Genomic DNA, 20,618 nt, shown 5'->3' with positions numbered 1-20,618 from the left:
CTCAGGCTCCGGCATTAGACTTGGACGAGTACCAAGAGTGCAATAGTCCACAACTGTGTTTTCTCTAGGGTTGAATCCCATCACCCCAGTGTTCATGAGAAGAAACCGATCCAGCAGGGTGATGGCGGAATGTCCGGGCATTGACAAACGCAGCGATTCAGAGAAGTGGATTCTTCACCTTCTGAGGAGGAGCCCGGGCATCAAGGTGAGCCGAGGTGAAACAGCCAGTTGGAGGGCTTCTGCTGTGATGGGTGATTCCTTCAGGCACAGCATCAGGCATTTGTCTGTGTCGTTCAAGCACAAGGCACTTTCACACTGAACTTCAGGGACCTTTGGTTTATAAGTTCCTGGGCTGTCTCGGCCAGGAACTTTTGTATCTCCAGGCCGTTTTTGTGTACGGCTTTCACAACACGCATCAGGAACTAGGACCTTATTGCTAAAGCATGGAAGGTGCAAAAAGTTTGTAAGTTTGACGTTGCACATAATTTTCATACAAAACTTGACCGCCATGCCAAAATAACGGAGGCTGGATGAGTCCTTTTAGTTGTCAGTTTATTGGGTGCTCAATCGTGATCAAAACAACACTGCCTTTTATTTATATTTTTGCTAATATAACCCATGACATGTTCATGATTTTTATTAAATCTGGCCAGCAGATCGAGCTTTCATACTCCGCAGAATAAAAAAAATATGTAACATTGTCTTGCTAGTAAGCGATGGCAAGTTTCACTACCAGCCTTTTTTGACAAAACTATATTAGGTAGTGATAGAATTTTCTGATGCAGACATTTGGAGATGCAAGCAAAAAATGTATTACTTGATACATAAATGGAATTATTTTTGTACCCCAATTGTGTCTGCTCAATTTTTGCTCTGCTGCATCTCATTTTCTGCACTTCTTTGTAACTTCCAAGTTTGTGCTGGTGCTTGTGGTCGACCATTCAGCAAGTTAATCGCTCTAAGTGCCTCCCCAGTAGTTTGTGTTTGAGCATATCATACTTAGTCTGCAGTAGGTACTAGAAAAGAGTTCTGGAACTGCCTCCAAAGAACTACAATTGTGCTGCGTTCTTACTGTGTAAACATGACAAAGGTAACTGGTTCTGGGAATAGTTCTGGTTCCGGAAATAGTTTGAGCGTTGTTGAAAGCAGCTATAGATGACCAGAACACTAAGTAGGAGCGTTGTGGATATACCCTAGGGTGACACAGTCTGCGTGAAATCTTCATTTGTGTCTTCAGCATCCAGGAGTTTTCCAATCTGTATTCTGGTGGTCTGATCAGAACGAAACCCCTGCTGTGGGGTCAGAATCATATGCCACAGACCAGGGAAGGAGGGTCTGTTTGTGGTCAACTCAAGCTGTTGCTGGCTGTGCATTACAACACACTGACTAACTGGCACTGTCTCAGTGTTTAATTTCATTTTGGTTTCAGCAGACGCCTTCCTGCAGTGAAACCAGCTGCCACACGAACCAGAAACCTTCCCAGCAGGGAGTCGAAGAGGGTAACAAAGAGGAGGGGGAATTCCTGGTATCTGAGGTTGAAGGGACTGTGAACGAGAGCCCCCGAAAGGTGAAATGGAGTGTATGTGGGTCTCTTCACAAATGTCACTTGTCCATTCAGAGGTGGTTTAATTTTTGTGTGTTAATCACAAAAGCAGCCAAATATAGGTTATGCCAGAAAAGGAAAAAAGTACAGTTTGTGTGGCTTGAAAATGATTTTAGTTTGCTATCTGCTGCTATTTCTCTTTTAAGCAAATAGAACAGCCTGTATAAAATTTATGAAGTGAACGGCTTATTCTGCCTTGTTTGGTTTTTATGGCTGAAGATGAAGGACGCAGCGTTTCAGGATGTGACTGAGGAGGAGCTGACTGGTTCTCTTTCGTTACACACTGATGGGAGGAGCAAAGAGTGTGTGAAACCTCCAAACCCAGGTGATTTTAGCTATTAATATATACCATCAAAACCTCAATGGTTTTGGTGTATTTGGAGGCAATAGTTTGTACTTCAGTACTGACTGCTGTCTCCATCTTCCCCCAGCAAGGAGAGTGGATGAATCCTCCAAAGCTTTTGCTTGCTCTCAGGATCCATTCTCCTACACTGCAGACATTGACCTGCACAGACATATCAAAATATCTCACCCCAAGGAGTATGTCAGACAGCTGAGGACTGGATCTGTCTACACAACCCAGGATTCGCCAACTTCTGCTGGTCCCTGTGCTGCTCAGCCCAGTACAGACACAATCAGGTCCCTGGAAGAAGCCAGTACAGACACACTGACAGCACAACAGGGTTCCCAGGGTGAGATGACTTTCAATATAAACAGAGACTGTAAAATACACAGGCAGCCTCACACAGAGAAGTCGTCCCACCAGTGCTCCCAGTGTGGGAAGAGCTTCAGTCAGTTAGGAAACCTAAAGACACACCAGCGGATTCACACAGGAGAGAGGCCCTACCAGTGCTCCCAGTGTGGGAAGAGCTTTAGTGAGTTAGGAAGCCTAAAGACACACCAGCGGATTCACACAGGAGAGAGGCCCTACCAGTGCTCTCAGTGTGGGAAGAGCTTTATTCAGTCAGGAAACCTAAAGATCCACCAGCGGATTCACACAGGAGAGAGGCCCTACCAGTGCTCCCAGTGTGGGAAGAGCTTTAGTGAGTTAGGAACCCTAAAGAAACACCAGCGGATTCACACAGGAGAGAGGCCCTACCAGTGCTCCCAGTGTGGAAAGAGCTTTAATGAGTTAGGAACCCTAAAGAAACACCAGCGGATTCACACAGGAGAGAGGCCCTACCAGTGCTCCCAGTGTGGAAAGAGCTTCAAACGTTTAGAAAGCCTAAAGACGCACAAGCAGATTCACACAGGAGAGAGGCCCTACCAGTGCTCTCAGTGTGGGAAGAGCTTTATTCAGTCAGGAAACCTAAAGATCCACCAGCGGATTCACACAGGAGAGGCCCTACCAGTGCTCCCAGTGTGGGAAGAGCTTTAGTGAGTTAGGAACCCTAAAGAAACACCAGCGGATTCACACAGGAGAGAGGCCCTACCAGTGCTCCCAGTGTGGGAAGAGCTTCAGTCAATTAGGACACCTAGAGAGTCACCAGCGGATTCACACAGGAGAGAGGCCCTACCAGTGCTCCCAGTGTGGGAAGAGCTTTAGTAAGTCAGGAACCCTAAAGAAGCACCAGCGGATTCACACAGGAGAGAGGCCCTACCAGTGCTCCCAGTGTGGGAAGAGCTTTAGTAAGTCAGGAACCCTAAAGATGCACCAGCGGATTCACACAGGAGAGAGGCCCTACCAGTGCTCCCAGTGATGATCTCGATTAGGACACATTAAGAAGCACTCACTTGACAGTTCATTATCACAGTTAGTCCAGTAAGTTGGTTCTTGAATTTTTCTGAATTGTATTTGTGAAATACCAGTATGTTGGGTCCCCCTCATTAGTCCTGTTGATGTTTAGGATTTGTTTAATAAAGATTTGGAGGCAGTGTTTTAATAGTTACAGTATATATTAAAGGTAGTCTTCGGCTGCAAACCAGTTTTATAAACTACTGAAAAATGACACAGTTGTGTATTTTACAGAAGAGGATTCGGGCCACGTGAAATAATAATCAGAGAATTCTGAGGAAGAAGTCTGAATCCTGACATTACAGTCAGAGGCTGGCTGCAGACCTCAGGCTCCATGCAAGACAAAGCAGAATACACAGAGGCCCTTTCCTTATCTAGGGCCACAAGTGCCGATGTCAGTGTTGGTGGAAAATGACCGAATTGGTAGCATTCCTGCTCATTAATTGATTTGGGAACATATGAAATATTAAATTTTTAGGAGGCTATATGAGTGTTATATATTGTAGTTTTATTTGAACATTGTGTAAGCATCTGAAGAAGAATAATTTTCATTGCATGAGCTTTTATCGTGGTGAGTTTTTTGAGTCTTTTCTTAAAATGTTTTGAAACTTGGCATATTGAAGACAAAGGTAAGTCAATTTCTCTTTTACACAGTGTGTAAGTGTACTATGTTGGGTACAGTTTACAAAAAAGGGTTTCAATTGCGTTCTTTTTAGTTACTTTTCTACAATCCATTACAAGGAAGACTAAGACTTTTTGAAAATAATCAACCAAGGTGACACAGGGCAGTGGTGGCGTAATGGTTAGGGAAGTGCACTTGTAATTGAAAGGTTGCTGGTTCGAATCCCTGACCATCAAGGTACCATCCCCAAGCACTGCTCCCTGGGTGCTGAATGGGCTCTTTGCACATCAGCTTTTGCGTTCGTGGAAATGCGGCTCACTCGTTTCCGGTCTGTAAGAAATGGCACCATTTTACACGCGAAGTTGACAGGACCTGCCAAATATTGCAATCGGCGACATTCATCGTCTTTGTAAATCCTCCTCTGAATCACCTACAAGTAAATTAGAAAAGGGCTTTAAGATGTATGCCTCTTACATCCATGGAGACGAAGGTGAGTTTTGTATTCTTTTAACTTTGTGGCTAGCGTTAACTATAGCTTATCATTAACATTACTCCCAGACAGTGTTAGTATATGTATGTGCTAATGAAGTATCTATTACCATCCCTAGTCATTCTAGTGGAGAGTACCTACTTAATATGTTCTATATGTGTTATAAGTACATACTGTGTTATTCTGTGTTTGCTATTCTTAGTGTCAAACAGGGACAGGACAACAGGAAAGGTTGCTGTACGGGCATTTTGCTTCAGGTCTATGAAGAAGCACGATAAACCCCATAGTGTAAAAGTAGGGCAGCAGTGGTAATTTGTCAGAGTTCGAGTTCAACAGTTCTAAAAGGTTTCAGTTCAAGCTGTTCAATGTTCAAATTTGTTATGCATGTGCAAAGTATGGCCACGTTCCAGTTGGCCTCTGTGTTATTCCTTTTGTTGTTCTTGCATGTGTTTTATGGTGCGTTCAAATGGTGTGTTTACCGTGTTCATGAGATGAGTCCACATGATCGGCCCCCTTCTATCGTATTCACGACTTCGGATGGCAAACTTTTCTGGAAGTCAGAGCCCACGACCTCACGTACATGACTTCCCATGTCATAATCACGAGTTTCATTTGAACACAGCATTAGAATGTCATTCTAAGGATGACACTCCATCTCATGCCAACAGTTTGTAAGCCAAATCTAACAATATGTAATGACTGAAAATGATCTGTCAACAGATAATCCTCCGAGATGCAGTTCCTGTAATTATGGTGCTCTGCAGATGCTCTACTGTCTTATACTTTGAGAGACTCACTCAGCCCTGCTCTCCAAACTATGAAAAATCCATGGTGCAGGCTGATGATGTTAGCGCATGTGTATAAGCAAAAAGCCACATGAATTCCAATCTGAGCGTTCACATTCAGGTCGCATGGCCGCGAATTGGATATACATCAGATTTAGTACCACATATGAAAGTGGCACAAATCCGATTTGAAAAGATCAGATTTGCGTGTCCACACAGCCCTGTAAAGATCAGATCTGTGTCACATTAAGGCAAAAAATCCGATTTGAGTCACTTCAGCATGGCAGTGTGAACGTAGCCATTGTTTTTAACTTTGCACATTGCTTGGATACATTTATTTTCTTATTTTACAAATTACTGTTTTGATAAATGTGCTTAGATGTGTTTAGTACAGTATATGCTCTTCTTGTTTTATCCGGTTCATTTTGTGTTTAAACACTAAAAAAAAAAAATAAAAAAAAAAAAACATATTTAGGTGTAATTTTTTTGGGGCCGGGAACCAATTAATTGGTCTTCCATTATTTCTTATGTGGAAAATTCGATCAGGATTCGATCCGGAGTTCTGAATGGATTAAGTTTGAGTTCTGAGGTACCACTAGCATAATTAATAAGAATAATTGTCATGTACAGTAATAATTACTTCATTTCACAGCACATCTAACATTTGTAACAGAGCTGCCTAGTTCACTAAAGCTAAACAGATTTGGAACTAAATAAATATTTTTTTCTTTTTCAATAGCAAAATCTGTATGACATTAATTAGAAACTACGAACTCTGGAACAGGGGAGTTTGCGGACAGTCAGTAGGGTGACCACCTAATCCATGTCAGGAGGGACACTATGAGCTACTTCAGCTTTTACGAACTACTTTAAAGCTGAAAGGGTTCTGTGCTTTGCTAAAATGTTTGGTTAGTTCCTAGATTGAAAGACTCATCCAGCTGTTTCGCATTAACATTACTGACACATATTCATGATTATGGGAGACTGACCAATCAGCATACAGCAAGAACCCAGTGCTTAAGTGAAATCCTGGTCCCTTTAATTGAAATGTATGAAATGGTAGTTTACAAATCCTGTTGTAGCTCATAGTGTCCCTCCTGACATGGATTAGGTGGTCACCCTAACAGTCAGTCTAAGCTTAAGTAATCAGTAATTTAAAGTAAAATTTTGGAGAAAAAAAAACACCAGTCAAAACTTTCTAAAACTCCAGCTGCTAGAATGTTACCGTTGTTGCTTGTTCTACCCATTTTTTCTTTCGACAAAGCTAAACACTCTCCCACTATTTAGACGACTTGGAAGATTTGTTCTTTCTGTGATAATGTGAGTGAATCCCAGGAACATTTATTTTTCTCTTGTACACTGGTCAACACTTTTTGGTATACTTTGCTTAATTGTTTATCTTCACAATATGTAATACCACATTTGGAGTATCTTACCATTAAGTTTGGGGTTTTCAGAATCGGGTTTGCCAAGTACATTCACACATACAAGGAATTTGCTTTGGTGGTTGGTGTCAGACTTCGAGAGATGAGGTGGTTAATATATAAATATATTAGTGCTGTCAAACGATTAAATTTTTAAATCAGATTAATCACTGGGTTGCTGTGGATTAATTTCGATTAATCACGATTAAATATTCATTTTTAATCTATATTAATCGCATTTCATTTTGCATGAGCAAACAGACTCAAGAAAAAAGGGAATATATATGCACTTAACATGTTTATTGAACATCTTGAACACGAGTCTGATGCATTCCATCTGTCACAGAAGTGCAATACCATGGACCCATATCAAAAAGCAAGATTTTTTGCTTAGCCGGACAACTTGTAGGATTTAAGGTACCTCAGTTTATATGGTCTTTATCTTCGTTCACTTTCAATTAGCACGAACTACTGTAAATCCGACAAATAATCCGACTAATCAAGAAATCCAATTCTAGCCCGGTTAATTGCCATTGTTAGCAATATCAGTTGATAACACATTACGTGCCGTGCTTTACGTATAAACCTCCATAGCAACACGTCCACAGATAAGTTGGACGGTATAGTGTCTGCGGCCGATTTAATGAGCCACAAATGAGAAGTAGTGCATAAACAGTATACAACTTACAACTTCCCCTTCTGTTGATAAAAGGCGCAACCATCTCAGATTCTGAACTTGGGATTCTCTGTGCTGCTCCGAGATATTTCTCGGATCTCCAAGAAATGGGAATACGCATGTTGTCACTTCCGGCTTCAAAACTCGGAGTCCGACTCTTAATACGAGTTCCCAGGGCAAATAGAACGCACCAAAACTGCCCGAAATGGGTTGACAGAGACATTTCTGGGATTTTGAGTCATTCTGCGCTGCAGATGGGTTAATTGAGTTAAATTTTAATCAGATTAATCACGATGATGGATTAATCCGCGTTAACCCGTTAATTTTGACAGCCCTAAAATATATATACATAGGTACTAATATAAATATACACTGCTCAAAAAAATTAAAGGAACGCTTATTAATCAGAGTATAGCATCAAGTAAACTAAACTTCTTGGATATTCATCTGGTCAGTTAAGTAGAAGAGGGCGTTTTTAATCAGTTTCAGTTGCTTTGGTGTTAATGAAATTAACATCAGGTGTACTAGAGGGGCAATAATGAGACGACCACCAAAACAGGAATGGTTTAACAGGTGGGGGGCCACTGACATTTTTCCATCCTAATATCTTCTGACTGTTTTTTCACTAGTATTGTATTTGGCTACGGTCAGTGTCACTACTGGTAGCATCAGGCGATACCTGGACCCTACAGAGGTTGCACAGGTAGTCCGACTCCTCCAGGATGGCACATATTGATGTGTCATTGTCAAAAGTTTTGCTGTGTTTCCCGCACAGTCTCAAGGGCATGGAGGAGATTCCATGAGACAGGCAGTTACTCTAGGAGAGATGGACAGGGCCATAGAAGGTCCTTAACCCATCAGCAGGATGCTGGTGCAGTGGGTCCTGGGTTCCTCCTGGTTCACGACAATGCCCGGCCTCATGTGGCGAGAGTATGCAGGCAGTTCCTGGAACATGAAGGAGTTAATACCATTGACGGGCCCCCACGTTTGCATGACCTAAATGCAGTAGAACTCCTCTGGGACATTGTTTCGGTCCATCCGACGCCACCAGGTTGCACCTCAGACTGTCCAGGAGCTCAGTGATGCCCTGGTCCAGATTTGGGAGGAGATCCCCCAGGACACCATCCATCATCTCATTAGGAGGATGCCCTGACATTATCAGGCATGCATACAAGCACGCGGGGGCCATACAAACTACTGAGTACGATTTTGAGTTGCTGCAATTAATTTTCAGCAAAAAGGACTAGCCCGCTGCATCATTTTTTCACTTAGATTTTTGGGGTGTCTTTGAATTCAGCCCTCTGTAGGTTGATAATTTTCATTTCCATCAAACGATGTGGCATCTTTTTGTTCCTAACACAATACCCAGTCCATATCAGTATAGAAATCTAGCATGACTTTTTTTCCCATTGAGATCTGTGTTTCCAAAGTGTTCCTTTAATTTTTTTGAGCAGTGTAGTTAGTGTATGTGGAACATGATACAGCAGTGAAAATATACACATATTTAAGAGAGTACATGCTTGTGCTAGGATGGGGAAATAGTAATTAAGCGAGTGTTCCTGGCCTTATTGATGAGGCGGGCCGCGGTGGGGAAGAAACTGTTCCTATGGCGTGATATTTTGGTCCCAATGGACCGCAAACTTCTGCCAGAGGGGAGAGTCCGGAGGAGTTTGTGACCAGGGTGAGAGGAATCAGCCATAATCCTTTCTGCTCTTTTCAAAGACCAGGGGCCTCATGTATAAACGGTGCGTATGCACGAAAATGTTGCGTACGTCCGTTTCCATGCTCATGTCGAGATGTATAAAAACAAAACTTGGCGTACCGCTACGCACATTCTCTCGGCAGCTCCAGACATGGCATATGAACGTTTCTGATCGGTTTTGTAAACGGACGGCACTTAGTGGCAAGTCATTGCTACTGTGGTTTCCCTTTTTAAACTCACAATCATGACGCTGACTTTATCCAATACACCGACATTAATTATATATTGTTTACAAATGTACGGCACCTGAATTTTAATCAATTTGTAACAATAAAACGGTACAAAAAATGACCGAACTATTACAACTCCCATGGCAGCTTATGGAAGAATTAGAAGAGAGCACGCATTCAGGGATCATAGTGATTTCTTGGCCCATGATGATGACTGGCTTCTAAGTCCAATTCAGATCTCCAAGAGCAATCCTTTTGGAGCTCTATGCTGAACTGGGGCCAGCATTACAAAGGCAGACGATGAGGAATTGCGCTATATCTGTTCCTTTACAAGTTCTGTCCACTCGTGGGTTCTTATAGCCACAGGTGCTTTTCAGCGAGAACTTGCGGACCGATCGGGTATTTCTCAGTCAACACTGAGTCGCGCCATGCCAGCTGTATGGGACGGCATAATCCGCTTGTCACCCAGATATATAAAATTTCCTTACACTGTGGTTGAACAGGCAAACATTAAAGTGCAATTTGCAGCGATGTCCGGTTTTCCCAATGTAATCGTTGCTATAAAGGCACCTTCAGAGAACAAATTTGCTTATGTAAATAGAAAGCACTTTCACTCTTAATGTACAAATTATGTGCGATTCCAACATCTGTGTCATTAATGCATGGGCGTCGCCACCATTAAATCTAAGGGGGACGTGTCCCCCTCACATTTCATAATTATTTATTTGGATCCCCCCCAAATTTAACATAAAACATCAGTCTTATGCCAGTGTGTCCCCCCCATTCAAAATGCTTCTGACGCCCCTGCATTAATGTTGTGGCTAGATGGCCTGGCTCAACACATGATTCGTTCATTTTCAGAAACAGTATTGTTGGAAACAAACTTGAAAATGGGGTGGTACGTGATGGCTGGCTGCTCGGTAAGAAGATTTTTCCCATTTTATAATTTCGTCCAATACGGTAAGCTTTGTTTGATTTAACCATTTGACAACTTAGGGGACAGTGGGTACCCACTGAAGTCTATCGTGGCTTCTCACGCCGCTCGCAAACTCACAGAATGAACAGGAGCGGCGTTATAATGCTGCCCCCCATCCTCGGGCTCGGCGGTGATGGTGTGCACTGTAGGGCGGCTTTAAGGCTGTTGGCGCTACCTGGACAAGACTGCTGGGGTGCTGCTATACATGCAGTCTGCAAAAAGTGTGTCACATTGTACACGTATGTAGCGTGTTGCATAATCTGGCACAAAATCGTGGCTTGCCGGTATCTGAAGAGCTTAGGCAAGATGAACCTGACCCCAAGCCACCAAATTTCAGTATCACACAGTGTATCATTTAGATGTTTTAATTCATTGGCAACATCTTACAGCATTCACGATTTCTTTTTGTGACTGCAGCACAGCTTCAGTCAACACACGGCCAGATGGTCGCCCCCCGGTTTCTGAGGCACGGTAATGTGTGCAGCCAGCGCCCAAAGATGTGCTCGGCATAGCAGCACCAACACCGCCTGTTTCGGCCTCGGCACTGGGGGCACCTCTTGTACTATTGTCTGTAAAAATAAACAAACAGAATAAACGAATGTAACACCGCATCTGCGCCCTACTTGTTATTCATAAACATGCAAGTAATTCAAACAAGTATGGTACGAGAAAAACTCACCCGCGCTGACATCGGCGTCCCCTTCGGGAACATCGGTGTCCCCGATCATTGCAGCAACTAGTTGCTCAAAGGGTGCGAGACCTCCGCCTGTGCTGTAAGGACTTGCGGTGAGCGGCCGCTCATTTTTTCACGTCGATTTCAATGTCCGACCACTTCTTTTTAATTTCAGAACCAACATTTATTACTGGCTCCGCCAACTTTCATTTATTGCTGATGCCACTACTTAAACCACCAAATATCACTTCTCTTTTCTCGATTTCTGTTAACATGACCTCCACTTCGCACTCGCTGAAATACTTTTTTCCCACGTGGTTTATCCATTGTTGTTTAAGAAAAGCATAGAACAAAGCGGGTATTTATACAGATTTACATATGCAAATATACATAATTGTGGGCGGGTCGGGGAGTGGCTGTGGACTCGTTCACATACATAAATTTCACGCTCATTGGGATTTATAAAGGGAATGTGCGTAGATTTGTGCTTACGCAAAGTTTTATGCATCTGGATTTTTTCTTTCTTACGCACATTCCTAGTTTTGTCTGTACGCCATGTTTTAGTGTGAATTCTACGCACGTCGTTATACATGAGGCCCCTGGACTCGTACAGGTCCTGTAAAGATGGAAGGTTGCAGCCGATTGTCTTTCCAGCAGAGTGAATGATGTGCTGTAGTCTCCTCTTGTCCTTAGCAGTGGCAGCAGGGTACCAGACGATGATGGAGGTAGTGAGGATGGACTCAATGATGGCAGTGTAGTGCACTATCATAGTCTTTGGCAGACTGAACTTCTTCAGCTGCTTCAGGAACAACATTCTCTGTTGAGCTTTTTTAGTGAGAGAACAGATGTTCATCTCCCATTTAAGGTCCTTGCTGAATGCTGATCCTGGTGCCCACAGCGGTGACTGGTGAGCCGAGCAGGAAGACGAGTAGAGTTGGGGCAGAGCAGAGAAGGATATTCCTTGAAGAGAAGGATACTGAATTCTTGCTCAACAATATTACTTTAATTGCTAAATTTTATTTACATAAATGGAGATATATGAAGGTCCTCCCCAACTTTGTAGCTTTTAAAAATGATTCCGTTTTATTTTTTAATTCTTTAAAGGTGAAGACGAAAAGTGCCTGTAAACTTTGTACTCTTATGTTTGGCCTGTTTTGCTTTACCTGTGCTGTCTCCCTTCTCGGATATTGCATTTTGTTGAAGACGAAATAAAGGAGTTTGATAAAAAAAAAAAAAAAAAAAAACGCTCTCCCACTGACAAGTCCGGCTGTGTGTGCAGGTCATGTGATATCTGGTACTGCCTCCATGGCGTAGTTTGCATAACGTCATGTCCAGACTCGTTTGTGAAGACCATGTGTTTTCGGTCCTCCTGGTGAAGGTCTGCAGCCAGATCGAGAAGGGTCTGGCTGCAGACCACCTCTGTGGGTACATCTCCTCTGAGGGAAAGGAAATGACGTAACGGAAAGAGCGTGTTTAAGGCTACAGACCTTAGACGACGAGTCGTCCATTTACACTTGCGTAGAAAGGAAGCATAAACGTATAGAGCCGTTCTGGTGACATGAGAAAAAAACTTTATTGCGTGGAACCACAAATAACACGTGGCTGTAAGATAATTTAGTGCTGTCGACATCTTTCTTAATGCGTGGACACCCATAAAAATTCTAATAAATGTAATGATACATTTATACTTTTTTTAAATGAATAACCTAGATGTGAGAAGATGCATGTTAACTTCCTAAAGGCGGTATTGCCAAGCGTATTGGATTGTTTAGTCTGTGCCGAATGGTCACTTATGGTTATCTTGTGACCACCAGTAGGCTCGATAGTAGTTTCATCAGCACAACAGGATAAAGAACTGATTTTGTGACTGGCTGGTTATATTTGAAGGTGCTTTTAATAATGATAAAAATTTAAAAGAATAACGCAACCATAATATGAAACGTAGACATAAACCCCTGGTTTCCTCAAAAGGGATTAACCCTAGTCTTGGACTAAATTTGAGTACCAATGGAGATTTACCACTGAAAAGCAAAGCAAGTCTAAGACTAGGCTTAATCCTTGTCTGCGAAACTGCCCCAAAAAGTTATTTTGAAATTTATTCACAGTAACCTCCGTGGAGTCTAGAATACTAGTTGCATGTAAGAATCATTTCATGTCTGTAGGATGTAAATAAATGTAATGTGCTAATTTTATATGGTACTAGATTCAATGTTTGACAATTTGTATTAGCCAAGAATGATTGTCTTGTGACTGACCAGACTGAACAAAATCATGATTTATTTTAATGTTTTTATTTGGTATTCAATTACTAAATTCTAAAAATATATATACAAAACAAGATCAAAAAGAGAATTACTAAATTCTATTTACAAAAATATATACAAAAGAATATATACAACAGGTTCAAAGCTGGCCACCAGCGCTGTAAAAGCAGTCACTGCAACAGTAGCCCGCAATGCTGTCTTCAGAGTAAAACCCTTGCGGTTCATGCCTTTTTCCAGTTCCCCTGAAGCCTTCCCCATAATCTTTGTAGAAAGCTTGACTTTCGCAGCATGCAGAAATCCTGTATTATACCAAAAACAGGGGTAGAATTACTTTGTTCGGGGGGCACAGCAATGTTTGCCTTTTATCCCCTCAAATATAGGAGGGCACTAAGGCATTTTCGCGTAGGTTCGGAGGGCACCAAGGCAATCAAGAATTACTGGCCAGGGCACTGAGGCAAAAAGGTATATAGCCGGACGCATGAAATATTTAGCATTCTGACATTTTCTAGGGCAATAAATGCATTAGCACCCTGTGAAATAGTGTTAGACTAGCTATTGAAAAAAAGATGCTGTTGCCTTCATTCACCTACTCAGTAATGACGAAATGTTTTATGAAAAAAAACATAACCAGCTATTGTCAGTGATAAAAACTTTAATTTAATGAACATTTTTTTTACTGAGACATTGAACACTAACATGACTAACAGAACTTCAAAATAATGCATGAGTGACCATATTCAAGCTAACTAACTTTTTAAAACTAACTAGACTGACTGTCCCGAGCCACTCAAACACTGACGCGAGCCACTCGCTAACTGTCCCACCCAGTGCCGCGAGCCACTACGAACTGTCCCGTGACAGCAGCTGCAGGACAGTACAGTTTATGCTCTAACTCCTTCTCCGTTTTCACTTCAATTCAATGCACATCTGTTATCAATTATTTCAATCTTCTATGAATTATTACAGTCTAATATAAATTTTTACAACGTCAAGTAATGACAGATAATTTCCATAACAATAGATGCGGTATGATTGGGAAAGACATGCATAACCAGCGAAATTACCTAAAAAATGTGGTTATTTTCTGGGTCTTAGAAGCAGCGGCTGTCATCTCAGCCTGCTTTCTTTTTTTCACCCGATCTTTAGTAGGCATTTTAATTGGAACTTTGTGGCCTTATAACAGGTCCTTAACATGTTGCCTTCAGATGTGAAGAGGAGACTTTCTTCAGGTTTTTAACTTTTACATGTATTCGTTGATGTAAATCGATGATTGTTCACGTGCCAAAAATACCCCCAATACAGCCTCACTTTCAAAAGAACTTCTAAACCTTCTCACCCTCCCTATTCTATGAACATGTTGCTATTAGTTTCGAAGGGAGGTAAGCATCGGCTAGAATAGCCGCTCTGAATAATTTAACCATGGAGGCGTGGCTAACGTAAAATTATGGGATGCGCTTATCAACCCAGACATCATGGACATGGCGACAGAGAAGTGAAAGACGGAAGAACTTGTTCTTGATTTCATAAGTTTATTGACTTTATTGTGTTCTAAACATACACAATAGGGCACAAAGGCAACTGAGGAAGAGGGCACTGCAAGTATCTGCCGGCAAGAACTTGTAAATATTCAGGGCAGCACAGCAAATTGCTAAGGCACGGCGGCTTTTGCTGTGGATGCCGTCGATAAATTCGATCTCTGCAAAAATAAAATGTGTTACACTGTTAATAAACAGATGCCATTTTCCAATGCTTTTGTGTATGCATGACATTCTTTTTTTTGCACGGACAATGCAACGTGTTCAGAGTTTTATTGTAGGTCACCATGACTCTGCCAAGACGACTGTAATGTTTTCTTTGGGTTTCATGTATGGTTAGACAAATGCTGTTTGAAGATTTTTTATAAAATACCTTCACAGAAAAAGGCACATGAGTGTCTTGTGCTGTTTTTTTGTCTCTTAAGGCATCAAATCTTCCTGTCTTCACCAAATACCTTACACTTAACCATTTCCTCAAGAACAGATGGATTTAGGAGATCTTCAGCAGCAGTGTCAGTGCAATAGTCCAAGGAACGGATATGTTCACAATCACTAAAAACCAATCCACTCCTCTGTGCTAAGAGTTGAAAGTGCCTGCACTCTTCCAACTCACAAAAAACACTGTGCACTTTTCCCCATGTTTTCTTATGTAGATGAACAGGCACTGAAAAACCATGTCTGGCTCTTTGGACTGCAGATATGCCATTTGTAGCATCTACACAAACACTGTAGAGGTGATTCCAGAGTAATGTATTTTTCTGAGTGTCCATGGATTCGGCTGATGTGCGTGGACAGGTTTTTCTGAAGGACTCAGAGAACAATGGGGACACAGAACTTTCAGTGGTTTGTGTGGAGGAGGCTGTGCAGCCTCTTTGGTGCTGCTGTTAGGATTCTCTGATGGGGAAGGGATACACTGCTCCCAGGTTCTGTGTGTGCAGGAGCAGCAGAAATGGGGGGGGCAGTGTCTCAGTCAAGGAAATTTCTGATGTACTTTTTTCTTGTTCTGCACGTTGTTCTTTTACTTGAGAACATGAAGAAAGGTGACTGACCATGTTGTCCCTTCGCAGTATTGTTTTGTAACACAGTGGGCAGTGGAAATGTCCCTGGGGTCTGCACTCAAGGTTACATCTGCATATTTTGTATCCTTTGAACAGAGAACCAAGAGAAGTTAGCACAGTTACAACTAATTGCGCATAGCTGTTTAAAAGTAATAAATAAAACAATACCTTCAAAATCCAGTGAATTTTTGAGATGGACTTGAACATGTTTTTGCACTCTAAATAGTGGTGCAGGTTTAAATTTTGTTGGTGGACAAAGTGGACAATGGTCCTTATTGCAACAGACTGACCAAACTTACGGCGCCGTAGAGTGGTGACCTGTTGAATGCCGCTCCTCGCAGATTTGTCTGTTTTGCGTATATTGTCTTGTTTGTAATGTCTAGTTCACAGCCAGCGAGTAGTCTAATCCAGTACGATAGACAAACACTCCTAAATATTGGCGAACAATATGGAGAAACTGCTGTTTTAGACCCTGAGGTGACTTCGCTACTCACCCGCGAGCACATCGGTCAACGCGACCCAGCTGGAGGCAACCGGAGGACGCGTGGGCGGAGACGGGGCCGTAGGGCTGGGGCGCAAGTCAGACAAACGCCGCGGACTACGACCACCGATGCCAAGCGTTTTCCTGGCAAACGTCCAGTCCTTGGACAACAAATTGGACGACCTCAGAGGAAGACTTCTATTCCATAGAGAGCTGAGGAACTGCTGTGTCCTCTGTTTCACGGAGACGTGGCTGACCGAGAGCATTCCAGACCATGCAGTCCAACCGGAGGGGTTCTCAATCCATCGGGCTGATCGGACAGAGATGTCGGGGAAGAAACGAGGGGGTGGCGTGTGCATTCTTGTCAACAACTCGTGGTGCACGAACGTGGAAATTATTTCCCGTAACTGCTCTCCGGACCTCGAGTACCTGCTGATAAAGTGCCGGTCGTTCTATTTGCCGAGAGAATTCGGCGTGGTGTTTCTGACGGCGGTATATATCCCACAGCCAGGGAACACACAGTGCGCTCTAAGTGAACTCTACCAGCTGATCACCAGCCATGAGGATGCACAGCCAAACGGGACTGTTCATTGTCTCTGGGGACTTTAACAAGGCGAATTTTAAGAGTGTGTACCCAAAATATCACCAACATGTCTCCGGCCCCACTCGGGGAAACAACACGCTCGACCACTGCTACACAGAACATCGGGGTGCATATCGCTCTCTGCCTCGCGCGCACCTGGGCGCCTCCGATCACAGCGCGGTGCTGTTACTGCCTGTTTACAAGCAGATACTAAAGCGCGAGGAGCCGGTGACATGCATGGTGCAGCGCTGGACATGGGAGGGAGAGGAGAAACTTCAGGACTGCTTTGACTGTGTGGACTGGGACATGTTCAGAGATTCATCCTCTGAGCTGGACGAGTACACCACTGCAGTCACTGATTTCATTAAGACCTGCGTTGAGGAATGTATTCCCACTAAAACTGTACGGTCATTCCCCAACCAGAAACCCTGGGTTAACGCTACCATCCGCCATAAGCTCCGCGAGCGCACGCGTGCTTTCCAGTCCGGAGATGCGGACCTGTACAAAAAATGCAGATACGATCTCCGGAAAGCCATCAGGAGCACGAAACGGAGTACAGCAGCAAAGTGGACTCCCAGTTTAACTGCACAAGTGACGCGCGTCAGATGTGGAGGGGGATTCAGACGCTGACGGACTAGCTGCCTTAATGACTTTCGGCCTATTGCACTAACCTCCATTACAATGAAGTGCTTTAAAATGTTGGTAATGGGGCACATATTGAGCTCCATTCCGACCGGTCTGGACCCCCTTCAATTTGCATATCGTCACAATAGATCCACTGATGACGCCATTTCACACACCATCCACAACACCCTGGCTCACCTGGACAACAAGAACTGCTATGCCAGACTGTTGTTTGTGGATTTCAGCTCTGCATTCAACACAGTTATCCCCTCCAAGCTGATCCGGGCACTGGGACTCTGTGCAACTGGGTTCTGGACATCCTCACCAACAGACCACAGCATGTGAGGATCGGCAAAAACACCTCCACCACAATGATCCTCAACACTGGCACGCCACAGGGAAGCGTTCTGAGCCCAATGCTGTACTCCCTGTTTACACACGACTGTGTGTCCAGGCACAGCTCCAACACAATAATCAAGTTTGCTGATGATACCACCGTTGTGGGCCTGATCAGTCAACGATGACGAGACGGCCTACAGAGAGGAGTGCTGTCAGGAGAACAACCTCTCTCTCAACGTCAGCAAAACCAAGGAGATGGTTTTGGATTTTAGGAGGCAGGATGCAGCTCATCCCCCTATCCACATCGGAGGAGGTGCTGTGGAAAGGGTCAGCAGCTTCAGGCTCCTTGGGGTCACCCTCAGTGCCAACCTGAAGTCCTCAGAACATACAGCAGCGGTCACCAAAAAAGCCCACCAACGACTTCACTTCCTCAGACGCCTAAAGAAGGCTGGGGTTTCCACCTCTGTCCTCACCAGCTTCTACAGGTGCGCTGGGGAGTCCATCCTCACAGGGAGTGTTGCGTCTTGGTATGGCAGCTGCACTGCTCAGGACAAGAAAGCTCTGCAGAGGGTGGTGAAAACAACTCAGCTTAGGGTTGCATCAATAAAAATGATGGTGTTACCAAGAATTAATTATTTATTTGCAATGATTCCAAGTAAACCATCACCTGACTGGTTTAGATCTCTGGACTCTCTAAATTCCTTTGGAAAGATAAACCACCGCGTATTAGCTTAAAAACGCTGTAAAGGACCAAGGACAAAGGAGGACTATAGATCTGCCTAATTTTCACCACTACTTCTTAGCCAACAGGCTTCAAAACATCTCAGGGTGGCTAAAACATACCCTCTTAGATGAACCTTGGCTAGACGTAGAACAGGCTCTATGCAATAACATAGAGATTTCGGATCTACCATTCATTTGCTCAAACATTAAACGACATGAATGCTTCAAAAGCATCAGTATCAGCTCTTCTCTGACAGCATGGTGGGAGTTTCTAAAAACGACTGAGTCTTCATTAATCCCATGCAAACGTACTCCCATCTGGAACAACCCTGACATACTACTAAACAATAATATGATAATTTTCCCGGATTGGAGTTGTAAAGGTATTAAATACTTGGAACATATATTCGAAGAAATAGACTTTATCCCCTTTGACTTATTAGTTAAAAGACATGGGATTAACAAGAATAGATTTTTAGAATATCAACAGGTTAAATCTATAGTAAAAAGGAAATTCAAGTCTAATCAAATCAAATTACAAATACCACCAAGTGTGGCAGAATTCCTTAATCTCAAAACCCCCAAATTACTGTCTAAAATATACAGGACACTTTCGAAAATGGATGAATCAATATCCCTTCCTATTGCAAAATGGGAGGCAGATTTATCAATCAGCTGGGACCACAATTTCTGGTCTAAGACATGTTTAAAAACCTTTGAACTGATTAGAAGTCCCAATTTACAATTAATACAATACAAAATCCTGCATAGAGTGCACTATACAGGGCATCGGATGTTCAGGATGGGTTTTACATCTTCTAACAACTGCTCACACTGTCAAGGGGATACACCTGACAATTACATCCATGCTCTTTGGTTCTGTCCACCTGCTCAGATGTTCTGGCGCAGGATTTGTGAGGACTTATCAAAGTGTCTGAAATGTACCATTCCAGCCTCTCCTTCAGTCTGCTTGTTGGGCGACCTAGACGGTGTCACTACAGAGATTAACACAACCCACATGGCTTTCATCGCTTTATGCATTGCTAAGAAGACTGTCCCCATGAACTGGAAAAATAAAAATAACCTTAATATCAACCAATATAGAGAGAGTTTGCTGGACCATATTAGTCTTGATACAGCTTCTGCCGCCACATTAGACCAATCTCTCTGGGCTCCTTTGATCAGCTCCATCACCTAGTGGCGGTGGGGGGTCGCAGGTTTGTCCCACTTCGGTCTTTGTTGTTGGTGTGCGGGGGTGCATATGGGTTTGGGGCGTCTGGGGGTTCCCTGGGGTGGGGGGTTTCTGGAGGGGTTCGGCGCTGGGACTGCAGTCCTGGCCTGGATGGGGCTTTGATGGCTCTTGGGTGGCGTCTTTCTGGCGGCTGCATGCAGCGCTGCTGGGGTAGCCTGTGCCGGCGGACGTAGGTTGCCGGCCTGGCGGCCGTGCTGCTCTCGGGTGGGTCGGGGGCAGGCTTGGGGTTCTGGGGGCGCTCTGCCTCCGGGCTGGGGTTCTGGCTGGGCTGGGGGGACTTGGGTCCTGGTGGGTGTGTCGCCGGGGTGTGGGTTGGCGCGTGCACTGGGGCCCGGCCCCGGCGCGGGGGCCTTCGGCGCATCGGAGGGGCTGGGGGCCTCTTTAGCTGGCGGGGAGGTTGTTACCATCTGTCCGCAGGTGGTCCCTGCCTTAGGGGTATCCACTCTGCGGGGGTGGGGGGGAATCCAATAGAGTAGGAGAATGGACCCAACCTGGGTGTCTATTGTCTTATGTAGTATGGGAGTTGACTGAATGGTGGGGTGGGTGTAGTTTTTTCCCTCTGTGGTGGGGTCTGGTTGGCTGCCCCGGGCTCTGTGGTGCCCGGTGGTGCCGCTGCTCTAGGCCCCCAGACTGGATGGGCCTCGGCCCTCCCGCCCTGGGTGGATTTTGGGGAAGGGGGGTGCTTATGGGGGTCAGCGGGGGAGCTGGCTCCAGAGGGGGGGTACTTTGCCCCCCCCATCCTTTCCTCCCCATCCCTAAATGCTTCCCTCCTCCCGCTCCGTTACTCCAACACACTTGTAGGGCTTTGAGGTGCAGGTGCGTCGCTGGGATGCAGGGGAGGTA

At 44.1% G+C, this 20,618-nt stretch overlaps 2 protein-coding genes across 2 annotated transcripts in view; both read left to right on the top strand.

Annotated features, from left to right (window-relative positions):
* LOC140581259 (uncharacterized) overlaps positions 1-20,618 on the top strand; it is a 149,361-nt gene that overhangs the window by 90,068 nt on the left and 38,675 nt on the right. The window contains exons 4-7 of the mRNA XM_072703395.1: positions 69-205; positions 1,433-1,567; positions 1,823-1,928; positions 2,035-2,826. Of these exons, the coding sequence (XP_072559496.1) occupies positions 69-205; positions 1,433-1,567; positions 1,823-1,928; positions 2,035-2,826 (1,170 nt within the window). The remainder of the gene's footprint in view (positions 1-68; positions 206-1,432; positions 1,568-1,822; positions 1,929-2,034; positions 2,827-20,618) is intronic.
* The window catches only part of LOC140581270 (uncharacterized), a 147,159-nt gene that overhangs the window by 90,142 nt on the left and 36,399 nt on the right, over positions 1-20,618 (top strand). The gene's annotated exons all lie outside the window — the stretch shown is intronic.

This window comes from Paramormyrops kingsleyae, chromosome 20, assembly GCF_048594095.1.
Source record: "Paramormyrops kingsleyae isolate MSU_618 chromosome 20, PKINGS_0.4, whole genome shotgun sequence".
Taxonomy (NCBI): domain Eukaryota; kingdom Metazoa; phylum Chordata; class Actinopteri; order Osteoglossiformes; family Mormyridae; genus Paramormyrops; species Paramormyrops kingsleyae.
Note: the sequence above shows the minus strand (reverse complement) of the source record. Positions and strands in the feature narration are given on the sequence as shown.